At 39.4% G+C, this 14523-nt stretch overlaps 1 protein-coding gene across 3 annotated transcripts in view; it reads right to left on the bottom strand.

The window, feature by feature from the left end:
• LOC119882869 (cytoplasmic dynein 2 heavy chain 1) overlaps positions 1–14523 on the bottom strand; it is a 194770-nt gene that overhangs the window by 121796 nt on the left and 58451 nt on the right. For all 3 annotated transcript variants that reach the window (XM_038693177.1, XM_038693180.1, XM_038693179.1), the window contains 4 exons: positions 13483–13581; positions 2126–2249; positions 955–1118; positions 426–545 (listed from right to left, as the gene is read on the bottom strand). In XM_038693177.1, coding sequence (XP_038549105.1) covers positions 426–545; positions 955–1118; positions 2126–2249; positions 13483–13581 — 507 coding nt within the window. The remainder of the gene's footprint in view (positions 1–425; positions 546–954; positions 1119–2125; positions 2250–13482; positions 13582–14523) is intronic.

Below are 14523 nucleotides of genomic sequence, written 5' to 3'. Positions count from 1 at the left end.
CTTTTCACAATATTCTAATATTCTGAGATAATGATTTTGGGGTTTTCATTAGTTGTCAGTTATAATCATCAAAATTAAAAGGAATGAACACTTGAAATATATCAGTCTGTGTGTAATGAATGTATACATTATACAAGTTTCACTTTTTGAATGGAATTACTGAAATAAATCAACATTTTGATGAAATTCTAATTATATGACCATATATATATATATATATATATATATATATATATATATATATATATATATATATATATATATATATACACACACACACACACACACACACACACACACACACACATACATAGATATGTATATATCATATATGTACTATAGTGTACAGTACAGCTCTACTACTCCAAAATTTAGAATTCTCCTCTACTTTGATCTCAGTGTATGCTGTATATCTGCATGTGTACCTCTAACAGTGATTCTTCCAACTGAGCTAGCTGTATCTTCTTGTCCTCCTCTTGTTGCAGTAGTCTTGTTTTTTCAGTCTCCAACTCTGGCTTCTCCTGTTGGATTGTCAAGGCTAGCAGCTGACACACAGACACACACACAAACATACAGTTTGACTACAGAAACACACATAGTATCTCTACAACATGCAATACATTCTCTCTATATACACATATTATTCCATATTAAAAGCGCTTGTTACACATGGATTTTGTTCATGTAGCACTAGACACTGAATTGAGTCAAACTGCCAGCTGAAAACAGAAAATCTGCAGCACATTTGAGGCTATGGATACAGTAAGAGGAGAATATTTAATTTTATTGTATTGTTTTATTTGACAACACCTCACCCACTATGGAGTTTAATCAACACTGCTCCAACAAAGTCTCAACAAAAATGAATGTAGATTCACAAAGGTACCATTTACTGCGGAGCTATTATAGTAGATGTGAATTTGTTTGTGTTTTTGTGTGGGTTACGTAGATTACCTGCCCTCGCAAGCCTGCCCTTGTGGTAGTGAAGTTGACCTCTGTAATGACGGAAACAGCATCAGGGGGTATGACAGGGGTGGGATTCCGTGTTGCCATGAAGAGATGGAAGTCCTCATTGTAGTCAATAACCTTGTCTCCTATTTGAACCACATATCTAGGACCTGTGTGTGCACATACGTGTCAAAGTTGGACGGAAAGAAAGAGTCTTTGTTACCATCATATACTGTTTCATACAGGCTTGTAACTTTGTCTTCAGTGGCCACTATCCTATCTTCACCATTTCATTTTCTCCTCTACTCTCTGTCTCTAGATGTCTGCAATGCAGTACTGCCATGCCTTTGTCTCGACTCTTTTTTCCATCCTGTTCAACACCACTTTTAAGTGGATAACTTGCCCTCTCTCACACTTTCTCTGCCCCCACTCTTTCCAAATCAGCTTCAAATAGACAACCACCTCTCCCTGGATGATTCATTGCTTTATGAATCACCCTCATTTTCACAGATATTTCCAACCTCTGTTTACGTGTACCTATGTGATTAAAGCAGCTGTTTGCAACTGTGATTGGTATGCAATTATCTAAGCCAAGAAACTAAAATAGCACAAGTGAAATCAGAAGGGCCGATTCAAACATAGCCACGCGTGAATACGTGTTTTTGTGGATTTTTGTATTAAAGAATTTCACGTAGCATTTATCCATAAAACAGAACCAACAAAACAGAATACAGAACATGCTGATTTTATATAGTAAATACTTATTTTAAAGTATTTTGTGTAAAGTATTTCAGCTATCTGAATTCTTCAGTGGCCAAAAACAACCAACCCATTGATTGTAGTGTAATACTTGTGTATGTGCTGTATGCATGTGTGTGTGTGTGTGCAGCACCAATGTAAAATAATGGCTTTGTATGTACAAAAATTGTCTTATTTGCTCTGCATACTTACAGCTTTCTTTCTACAAGCTCACTCATTTTAGAGCGAGAGGAGCAAAGACCAAGAGTAATTCACGGTAACTCAATAAATGAGCTCTTACTGACAAACTATCACCCTGTCTCTGACAGATCAATTTCTGAGTCGAATCCTCTGCATCACAACGCTGAAGCAATTATTTTTCCCATGATGCCTGCTTTTTTTATTTTTATGAAAAAGGTGTTTTTGAGTGTGTGTGTACCCTGTGCTATGAGTTCCCTCCTCAGCAGTGGGTAGAGCACAGGTTCAACTCCATCCATCTCTTGGATAATAAGGGTTTTTCCAAATCTGACCGCCAGCTCCAGGGATGTCATGAAGTTTGTATCCTATAGAGAGCAGGCACACAGACACACAATTGGAACAATACCTTTAATTCAAGTATTTGTTGGTTATACAGTATTTATAACATATAGCAATAATTACTATCCTCATTAACAATTTGAAATTATTGTATCGGCTACAGTTTAAATCAATAAAACCTTTTTTCCCCTTTTAAGGTTGCTTTACTAAGCGCCTATAAACCCTCACCAATGAAATTTTTCTCTTAATGACTGATTGTGACTCGATTTGTGCATCAGAAAGTACAACTACCATCCAGCATTTTGGCAATGCAAAAGTAAAAAACTCATAGTAACAGTGTATCACTTGCTTCCTGGTTGGCAGGCAGCGGAAAATAACGCCTTTTTCCGCTTTTTTCATGGAATGTGACGTCACTTGAAAACTATGAATTGGTGACTTTTAAAGCGTTAAATGGCCTTGCTCTAAATTATACCCCTTGTGGTGTGCAAGCTGCCTCTAAGGGGAGAGGAAGGCGAGAGGAAAAATGTAATGGTGGTGTAATAGTGTAATAAATACACCAATACTTTTTCGTGTGACTTTTCATGAAATAAAAACCTGAAATTGAAAACTTTCCTTTTTTTAAAAAAAATTATTATTAAGTCTCTAAAATTGTCCTTAGATGTGAATGTGAGTGGTTCGTTGTCTACGTGTGGCCCTGCGATGGACTGGCGACCTGTCCAGGGTGTACCCCACACCGAAATGTGCACATCCCACACAGAAATAATAGTAATCTCTTAAGGATTAGGACAACTGCACCAATTCTAGCACCCAGAACAAACTCATTTAAAATGGCTCTCTTCAATGTGAGATCACTTTCAAGTAAGACTTTTATCTTAAATGATTTTATCTTGTCTGCAAATCTAGATTTTATGTTTTTAACTGAATCCTGGTTGCAAATGAATGACTATAGCCAGCTAGCTGAACTGTGTCCGCCTCAATATGATTGTTTTAGTCAACCGAGGGTCAGTGGTCGTGGTGGTTGGCTAGTGAGCGTGTATAGGAAAAATTTTAAATGTCATCAAGTACGCTGTGATGAATTTAACTCCTTTGAAGTTCTCACTCTTAAACTTGGAGGGCTGCAACCTATCATATTTGTTATAATTTATCACCCCCCAAAACTGCCTGGAGGACTTTTATCAGAACTTCCTGAATTTTTATCTACTTTGGTTTTAAATTATGACAGAATTGTTCTTTGTGGCGATTTTAATATTCATGTTGATGACCCCACCAATGTTAATGCAACTGACTTTTTAAATATGGCCACTTCTTTTAACTTCAAACAACATGTCAAAGGGCAAACACATAACCGTGGTCATACACTGGACTTGGTTTTTACCCTGGGTGTCAGCATTTCCTCTGTGGAATTAGTGGACATGACCATATCTGACCACAGATGTATTGCTTTTAGCTGCAATTCGCCTGTTACTCATGCCGCCTCACCAAGCTCTGTGTGTTCTCGCATCTTTAATGAACAAAGTGTTTCAAAGTTTTGCGCATTCTTTCAGAGCCAAAGCCAACACCTGTCTGATTCCAACACCGACAATCTGGTCGATCACTTCAATCATATCTGCTTGTCGTCACTAAATATTACTGCTCCTCTAAAGGTTAGGCCTATGTCTAAAGCTAGTAAGCAACCCTGGATAAATGACAGCATTTGCAGCCTCAAAAGGGAATGCAGGAAAGCAGAGCGCAGATGGAAAAAATCCAGTCTCCAAGTCCATTACCTCAGTCTGAAGGATTTACTAATTAACTACAATAACGTGGTTAAGGATGCGAGAACACACTATTTTTCTGAACTCATTACTACACATAAACACAATCCCAGGTTTCTGTTTAAGACTGTGGATCAGCTGGTAAACCCAACCCCTCCTTGTGCCTCAGCTGGAAGTAATGATGACTGTGAATTGTTTTTATCTTATTTTACCAATAAGGTGGTGTCAGTCAGAGCCTTTATTACCCCCGCGGTCTCTTACTCAGAGGTTCCTCACCAGCAACAAGAGAGTTTTAACCAGTTTTATCCCATCGACTTGTCTGAGCTTTTAAAAACAGTATCACAAATGAGAGTGTTCTCCAGCCCACTTGATGTAATACCTACAAAGTTTTTACTCTGTTTTCAACAGCTCCCTATCTACTGGTTGTGTCCCTGATTATTTTAAAACGGCTTGCGTGAACCCACTTTTAAAGAAACCTGGTTTAGATCCCTCCCTCCCACAAAATTTTAGACCAATTTCAAAACTGCCTTTTATTGCAAAGATTCTAGAAAGAATTGTGTCCAAACAGCTGCTCCCTGTACTGGAAAAGTTTCAATCTTGTTTCAGGAAGTACCATAGCACTGAGACTGCCCTGCTTAAAGTCACCAATGACCTTTTAATGTCTGCTGATGAAGGTATGTGCTCAGTCCTGGTACTCCTGGACCTTAGCGCTGCTTTTGACACCATTGATCACAACATCATGTTAGACAGACTGAGGAACTGGGTGGGGATCTCTGGTACTGCCCTAGAATGGTTTTTCATCCTACCTGTCAAATAGGAAGTTTTGCGTGTCCGTAAACAACTATGTCTCTTCGTTCTGTCCAGTTAAATATGGTGTGCTTCAGGGGTCGGTCTTAGGACCCATTTTGTTTTCCTTGTATCTGCTTCCCCTTGGACATATTATCCATAAATATGGCATTTCTTTTCATATTTATGCTGATGACACACAAATATACTTCACTTAACAACTGCCTTTGTTAAGTTAAAAAATGGATGTCAAATAATTTCCTCCAGCTGAACTCAGACAAAACAGAAATCCTGGTCATCGGGTCCGAGCAGATGGGACTGGTTCCCTAGTAAATCACATTAAGCCTGTGGCAAAGAACCTTGGTGTTTGGTTTGATAGTAATTTAAATTTCGAGCAGCACACCACAAAGCTTGTTCAATCATGTTTTTATCAACTTAGAAATATAGCAAAAATTCGATCTAATATAACTTTTAAGGACACCGAGACCATTTTACACGCCTTCATCTCATCACGCCTGGATTGTTTCAACAGCCTTTTCACCTGTTTAACCAAAAAATCTATTGATCGACTGCAGACTGTCCAGAACTCAGCTGCCAGGCTTTTAACCAGAACAAAGAAATATGACCACATTACTCCTATTTTAGCTTCACTACACTGGCTCCCAGTATGTTTTAGAATTGACTTTAAAATTCTATTGATCACTTTTAAAGCTCTTCATGGCCTCTCGCCATGTTATATTTCTGAACTTTTAGTCCCACACACACCAGCACGTACCTTGAGATCCTCGGGCAGAGGTCTGTTGTCTGTTCCAGAGTCTCGACTGAAAACTAAAGGGGACAGAGCGTTTGCTGTCAGGGCCCCGAGGCTCTGGAACAGCCTGCCCGAGGAAATCAGGTCAGCTGAGTCAGTGAACTCTTTTAAGTCCCTTCTTAAAACATACTTTTATAGGAGAGCCTATCCCGATCTTATTTGATTTGATTTTATCCCTTTTATTTTATTCTATTTTACTAATTTTATATTTATCGTGTATTTTAGTCTTTTCAATGTTTTCATGCTTGTATTGTTTTTGTATTATTGTCTTTACACTTGTTAAAGCACTTTGTAACTTGTTTTTGAAAAGTGCTCTACAAATAAAGATTATTATTATTATTATTACCCTGCCTTTCGCCCGATGTAAGCTGGGATTGGCTCCAACCCCCCGCGACCCTGTACGCAGGATAAGCGGTTGACGATGGATGGATGGATGGATTATTATTATTATTACCCTGCCTTTCGCCCGATGTAAAATGGGATTGGCTCCAGCCCCCCGCGACCCTGTACGCAGGATAAGCGGTTGAGGATGGATGGATGGCTGGAGTTATTATTAACACTAGCTATCAGGCACTTACAAATCCTCATATGGATTCTCTTTTGGTCCATGTTAGGTCAATTTGTGAAAAAACAGAGGGGGGGTTGAAATGTGTTTTTTTTTTTTTTTTTCATGAAACACACACACACACACACACACACACACACACACACACAGTTCGGCCATGCAGGTGAACAGTGGATTGATTGCAAAGTATAACCACCACAGTATGAGAAAAAGATTTACTGCCACTGTTACTTTTTTAAGTAATGAAAATGTTACGTTACATCGCGATGCAGAGTTGCAGTGAAAAGATAGAAAAGACAGGTGCATGCGGTGTTTAACTGTGAAGCAGTGAGTGGGTAAGGGGAAAGCGACTGGATTTAAAAGCCGTCCCTTTCGACTTCCGGGTGTGCTCATGGAGTAGTCGGTCGCATTGAAACCTCTCTCCCACTCTAACCTCGAAAATCCCGTTCGAACTCGCAATTCTGTTTGTTATTTATAACAAAATAATTCATAAGAGGGAGAAGAAGCATACTAGGCCACAAATAAATCGATAAAAATGCCCAAAGCTCATAATAAAAGTGCCCCAGCCGCAAAAGCTAATACCCAACCGGACCAAGCTAGCGACGACACGGCTGGCGCGGGAACGGGGAGCCCCGGGAAAAGTATGGACACCGCTGAGGTACTTAAGGCAATAGGGGAGTTAAAATCCGATTTGCAAGGAGACAATGCAAAGCTCAAACTGGATATCGGCCAATTGGGACAAGAAATCAACGGTAAACTGGATATTATTGCAACCGATGTACAAGGCCTATCACAGCGCATGGATGAAGCGGAGGCCCGCGTGAACCAGGTGGAGAGCTGGGCAGAGGAGGCGACTGAGGCGCTGTGCACCTGCCTCGAACAGCAGAGGAAACTTCAGATCAAAGTGCTTGACTTAGAATCACGATCCAGAAGAAATAACATACGTGTCTTTGGGATACCAGAAGGTCAAGAGGGGGTCTCTGTAACGCAGTTCATTGAGAAGCTTTTGCAGAGCCAGCTACAACTACCGGAGGACTTTAACCTTAAAATACAACGCGCACATCGGGCTCTTGCTAGTAAACCCCCGCCCGGAGCTTCACCGAGGGCTGTAATTGTTAATTTTCTGGAGTTTTCTACGAAAGAAATGATCTTGAGGGAAGTGTGGAAAAAAGGCAAGATACAGGTGGGCACCGCATTTATACACTTCGACCATGACTACGCACCCGAGATTGTTAAGAGGCGCAAAGAATACAACGCAATTAAAAAAATACTCAAGGACAAAGGCATACGTTTCCAAACGCCGTTCACTAACATGAGGATCCACTGGGAGTCTGGCGTGCGCACATACTCCAGCGCTCGGGAAGTCTATAAGGAGCTGAAGAGACGCGGATTTCAAGTGGAGGAGCCGGGTTACAGACGACGGAGGGCCCAGCGCGGAGTCTCGTCTTCGGGAGCTATTGGGCTGGCAGCCGGCGCGCAGCAGCGGACCCGCTGTGGCGCTCAGAGCGAAGGCTAAATTGCAAGAATTCCAGAGGGATCAGTCGGATTAATAAGGTGCAGGGCATCATGCTACAACGCAATGTTTTTTTTTGCTATTGTTTTTTTTTTTAGGCCAGGTCCTGATTATCTACTACGTGGGAGAGGCCACTCTTTATCGACTACGTTGGACTAATAAGATGGACGTGTTTTCAGACACATCTACTGTCTTTTTCGGGCCCTCTCATCCAGAGAGACTTAACCCTCAACCTGCCAACGGGGTTACAGGGGAGGAGGAAGGATCCTCTTTCCGTTTGGAAGTCAGTTCATTAAGGTTCTTTTTTGTTTTTGTTCAATGTGTGTTTTGTTCAATGTTTTTAGGGGCCGCTAAACCATGTAAGTGTTTTCGTTACTATAATCAATGTCGTTTGATTTAAAAATTGCTTCTTTGAATGTAAATGGACTGAGTAATCCAGTGAAAAGAAAAAGGGTGCTAGCTAAATTGAGAAGAGATGGGACACAAGTAGCTTTTCTACAGGAGACTCATATGTCTAAGCAAGAACATGATAAGTTTAAAACATTTGGGTACTCTAATACATTTCATAGCTGGTGTAAAAATAGTAGGAAAAGAGGGGTGGCTACTCTCATTTCCAACTCTTTAAACTTTGAATTAATCTCTGAAAAGGTTGATAAAGAAGGCAGGTTTATTATCGTAAAAGGGAGAATTGATAATGTTTTGTTACGTTCGCTAATGTTTACGTCCCACCGGAAAGTGACAGGAAGTTTTTTAAACTGCTTTTTGATGCAATAATCTCAGTAAGTGAGGGGATTCTAGTTTGTGCTGGAGATTGGAATACAATTCTAAATTATACCATGGATACAACCAGCTCCAAAAAACAAAAGACTGGCAGGTCAAAAGAGCTTAATAGTTTAATTAGAGAGACGGGTATGTTCGATGTCTGGAGGGACTTTCACCATTTTACCCATTATTCTCTCACACATAAAGTTCACTCCAGGATTGACTTCTTTTTAATGAACACCATTGACAGGTTTAGAGTGAAGGAATGCAAAATTGGAACTTCTGATATATCTGATCACAATATTGTTTATCTATCTATTAATTTATCTAACCAACCAAAAACAACTTTATGGCGCTTAAATATAAGCATTCTCAAGAATGAAACCACAAGGAATGACATTAAGAAGGAAATAGTAGAATGCATAGAAGATAATAACAATGGTCAGGTAAATCCGGTTCTGGTTTGGGATACAGTTAAAGCAGTAATGAGAGGCAGACTCATTTCAAAAACTGCCTATTTGAAGAAGATAAAACGATTAAAATATGATGAGTTGGAAAAGACACTTAGGAGTTTAGAACTAAAACAGCATAAAGTACTAATGATCAAGAATTGACCAAACAAATAACAGTTATTAAAAATAATATAAATGATATGATACACGAGGAGATAGAGAAAAAATTACGATTTTCAAAACAGACCTTTTACGAATCTGGTTCAAAAGCCACAAGAATTCTAGCAAGGCGCCTCCGAAAGCAACAATTGAAGTACTCGATTACCAAAATTAGAGACCCTTTAACTGATAGTTTGACTTATGAAATCAATCAAGTTCATAAAATCTTTGAAAATTATTATCAAACATTATACACACCCTCAAAACCAGTAAATGAAAGCGTTATTACACAGTATTTGAGAGGTTTAGACTTGCCTTCCCTAGGATTAATACAAAACGGCGCATTAACTACCCCTATTACTCGAAAAGAATTGGACGCAGCTATTGGAAATCTGAAAACTAACAAATGCCCAGGTAGCGATGGGTTTTCAAATGAGTGGTACAAGATTTTCAAAGAGGAACTCGCTTCTGTTCTGCTGGAGTCTTTTAATTGGTCTCTGAGTAGAGCAGAGATACCGCCATCATGGAGAGAGGCAGTAATATCTGTCCTCCCTAAGGAAGGAAAAAATATACAATATTGTGAGTCATATCGTCCGATCTCAATACTGAATGTCGATTATAAAATCTTTACCTCTATAATCTCTAAGAGAATGGAGAATTATCTTATAGATTTGATTCATGAGGACCAAACAGGATTCATTAAAGGCCGCCAAACTCACGACAGTATAAGACGAACATTGCATGTCATGGACCAAGCCAAGAAACAACAACTGAGTTTGGCTTTAGTCAGCCTCGACGCGGAGAAAGCCTTTGATCGGGTCAGCTGGCCCTTTTTATACAAGGTACTCGAGCGTTTTGGCTTTAACAATCAATTTATCAGATGTATTCAGTCACTGTATGACAGGCCGATGGCCAGGGTAAAAATTAATGGCCACCTAACTGATAGATTTCAACTGTTTAGAGGTACTCGACAAGGCTGTTGCCTCAGTCCAACGCTCTTCGCATTATTCATAGAACCCTTGGCACAGGCTATTAGGCAAAATGAAGAGCTTAAAGGCATTACTATTGCAAGTACTGAACATATAATTGGACTTTTTGCAGATGATGTTATCGCCTACCTCCAAAACCCAGAGGCAAGCCTCCCTAAATTTATGAGAACTTTGACAGAGTTTGGTCAGCTGTCTGGTTATAACCTAAACATTACCAAAACACAAGTCCTGACCATTAACTACTCCCCCAGTAAATCCATACGGCACAATTATAAACTTAATTGGGAAGCTAAAAAGTTAAAGTATCTAGGTGTGTTTATCTCCCAAGATCTAGACGATTTGTTCAGTTTGAATTTCGAGAAAGTTAGTGACTCAATACAAAAAGACATGAACCGCTGGACAATGCTGATACTAGACTTCAATTCTAGAGTGGAAATAGTGAAGATGAACCTGCTTCCTAGATTTTTGTATCTTTTTATGTCGTTGCCTATCAGGATTTCTGACTCACACTTTCACGCTTGGGACTGGTTAATATCACGATTTATCTGGGCAGGGGCTAGACCAAGGATAAAATTTAGAACACTTCAGATTGATAAAGATCATGGCGGGCTAGCCCTTCCAAATCTGAAGGAATACTACTACGCATCTCAAATGAGATATATGGTCTACTGGTGTTCCCCAGAAATCGAAGCTCAATGGAGACAGATCGAACTAACCCAGGGTCAGAGCCAACCTCAAACCCGTCTAGGAGGTAAAATTATCACAAACAAAGATGGGAATCGTATAGTTGAAGACACGCTTTTAATTTGGAAAGAGGTTGTAAATAAATACAAATTGGCTAATGATATTAAACTCTTGATCTGGCCCTCCTGCAACCCGAGTTTTCGACTTGGTGAAATAGATTCTTCATTCTTGAGTTGGAAAGATCAAGGCCTTATGGCCCTGTGCCAGTTTGTAGATGGTAATACCTTTAAGACATCTCAAGAGACAATATAATCTAGAGAACAGGGACCTATTCAAATATTTCCAAGTGAGACATTTCTATAACAGTGAAATAAGGGTGGGTATTTCTCCTGAGGGCAATGACATTGTTCAAGTTTTTATTAATGCTTATAAGCTCCAACCAAGTAAAACTGTCTCTAAATTGTATAAAGCTCTGCAGAAACAAAATGGAAATAATACCTTGTATATTAAGTCAAAATGGGAAAAGGAGCTGTGTATGGAAGTGTCAGAGGGTGATTGGCTTTCGATGTGTGTGACACAACAAACGTCTACTAGCTCGAAAAGATGGAGGGAATTTGGGTGGAAGAATCTGGTATTATAATATTATTAATAAACTAAGGGGTGAACAACAGCAATGCTGGCGGCAGTGTGGGCATTGGAACGCCAATCACTCTCATATATTTTGGACGTGCTCAAAGTTAGAGCAATTCTGGGACAGTATCTTTCTAATTACTGGGAGTATAATGGGTTATGTCATCCCTAGAGATCCCAAGATTTTCTTGCTAGGTCTACTACCTGGTGAGGTGGTCCAAAAAGATGACATTTATCTTTTTAAAATTCTAACGATTGCATGTAAAAAGGCTATCACTCGGTCTTGGCTAAAGATCGACCCACCTCGGATTGAGCAATGGAAAGAAATAGTGGAGGAGATTCACTCAATGGAGAAAATGACATACTTTCTACGTATCAAAGGTCACATATATAATAAGCATTGGGGAAAATGGCTTGCATATAAAGAAGCGGAGCAATTCTAACACTTTAATTGTAATACTTTATTTTGTTATTATACAATATCTGGTGCCCCTTGTTCTTTGTTTTTGTATGTTGTGTTGTAATAAGAAAAATGCAAAATAAAGAGTAATAAAAAATAAAAAAAGCCGTCCCTTTCAAGAGTGTCGCTGAGTGAAATGGAACCCTGTAGGCTGTGACTTCAGGCATGTTCACTAGTGTAACGGGGCACTGGGTTGCTTGTCATCATTGAAACAGATAATCAGATTGTGATGTTTATTTCAGCTTCAGTAATAGATACATCGCTCTAGGAGAGACGTTTTTATATACAGTCTATGGGAGAGGCTCAATTCCACCCTTTATGGGATCATATTTAAGTGTTACCTTAGCAGGTAGATTATAAGATGTAGCACTCTACTAATTGGAGGATGCATCATAAAGCCAATAATACAAAACGAACAAGCAGCAGTCAATACAGAGTCGAATACAGTAATAAACACAACTGAGATCATGTTCACAGATGCGGTCTCAACCTAAGGTAAGTCAATATTGTCCTGCACCATAGTGGCTGCCTGGTGGAAAAGTGCAGACATTCTGTCATAATGTTGCAGCATAGTTAATTAGGCAACTGTGTGTTATTTTTATGATTTAAAATAGTGGTTGTTGGTAAATAATTAGTGACCCCCTACTTATGGGAGATCAGCTGCAATTGGTTCCCACATAACTATCCTCTTTGCTCTTGAAAAGGGACGGCTTGTGCATAACTTTGCAGTGTTGCAGTGTAGTTTTAGTTTAATTTAAATGTGAGAGTGTATTGTTGCGATCTCTTGAATGCTATAAAAAGGCTATGCTGTGTGGCTGGGGGTTTGGGTTGCATCAACCCGGTCAAAATGTAGAAGGGGGTGCGCTGCTTAAGTTTGGGAACCGCTGCTTTATAGGAAAGTGTTTATGAATATTTAATACGTGGCTGTATTTTATCTTCCCACTCTTTCCATTTTCCAATTTTAAGATTATTTTATTTCTCAGTGTTATTCTGTTGTTTGATCCTTGTGTTGTTTTTATTTTTTTGGGTTTTTAGCTCTGTTTTTCTTTTGTAAAGCATTTATAACCTCATTATTAATTGTATTATTATTATTATACACAGTATATACATATTATTATGTATGCCTGACAGTGAAAATAACAAACTGGGATAAAATAAATAATATACAGAGAACAAATCAAAACAGCAAAGTACAGCAATTAAATATATTTATACATACACACACAGACCAGTAGACACAGTAGACACACAGAAGACAAAGGACATATTCAATCTTCTTAAGAGCATCATGTCACAAAATCTAAATTACTGCTTTAATGGTATAATAAATAATGACACTAATGTTGCAATTACTAACTAGTAATTATGAAGCAATGAGTAATACAGTCCAACACTGATTAATGTGATCATATCATTTGTTAAACGACTAGACAGATAGAGGAGAAAGGTGAAGGCGGCTTAATCATACACTCAGTCAAACAGTGGCAGCAACTACATGATAAGGGTATACATAATGAAATTCAAATAGACTGGATTCATCAGACTTCAAATAAATGTTAGACAGAAATTGCTTTACATACTTCTACAGACATAAGTTATCTCACTCATAGGTTAGGTTTAGGGTTGATTGATTTGAACATATCACCAGCATGCATGTGTGTGAAGCTGTGTTTCCTTAATATAGTGAGTGTGTTTACCTGTTGGTTGATAACCTCTAGTCTGTGCTGTTTGAGATGTGTACATAGCCACTCTGTAGCTCGGGATGATGGGTCGATCAGGAATGGACAGGCCACACTCTGAGTATAGAACAATGACAAAGGACTGGGTTTCAGGTTATGTTGATTTCGAACAGAGGCTAGGTAACTGAGGAAAAGGAGGTGTGTGTGTGTGTAGTCAGTCCTGTCTCACTGCTGTCATGCTTATCGACCCTGGGATCACTCCTATCCCAGGTAAAGAAATAAAGTCCACCTCTCCCCTTTCATCCTGTGCTCGTCCCTTTCATGGTGTCTTGCTCAAAGATTCTCTTTCTCAAACCTGTTTGTCTGTCTTTCCCTCAAGCCTTTTCTTACTCTGCATACTGATAGAAGTAACCCTGGTCTCTTTTCTCTGTTGCTTTTGTGTGTGTGTCACCGCAATTTCCTGTACACACTGTGGCATCACAAGGGGACATGTAGTAGAGGGGTGCAACATTCCCAGACAGGATCTGCTGCCACATCATAAAATGGCCGCCATTGCACACACTACCTCTCCAGCATGCCTCACCACTCATGCAGGTGTAGGTGCTTAAAGGATAATTTTGGACATCATGGAAAGGATCTCTACCAGTGACTCCTGATGACACCCTTTGTTTTTAACGAGGGAGAGGAGTTTGTTGTGTATGTAGAAAATTTCCTAACTTTACTCCAACACAACAAACTCCTCTCTCGCGTTTCCACCGGCATCTTTCTACAACAACTCACCTCTCGCGAGATTTCAGAGTGAGACTTCTGTTTCTTGTTAAAAACAAAGGGTGTCACAGGGAGTCACTTCAACTTCTATAGAACCTTCTATTTTTTTTTTACTGTTTTACCAGTTATATTACATTCCCCCACCCAAGCCTGCTCTGGGGACATCTCATGACATTACATCACGCATAAACACAAACTTGTAGGGGGAGACACACACAGAGACAATGGGAGAGTACACTACTAATACTAACTAAGGGGCTATAAGGATGAATTATGGAACACCTTACCTGT

Source organism: Micropterus salmoides, unplaced genomic scaffold (assembly GCF_014851395.1).
Source record: "Micropterus salmoides isolate LMB-PRFRI ecotype aquatic unplaced genomic scaffold, ASM1485139v1 Ms_hic_scaffold_3, whole genome shotgun sequence".
Classification (NCBI taxonomy): domain Eukaryota; kingdom Metazoa; phylum Chordata; class Actinopteri; order Centrarchiformes; family Centrarchidae; genus Micropterus; species Micropterus salmoides.
This window is presented reverse-complemented; position numbering and strand designations above follow the sequence as displayed.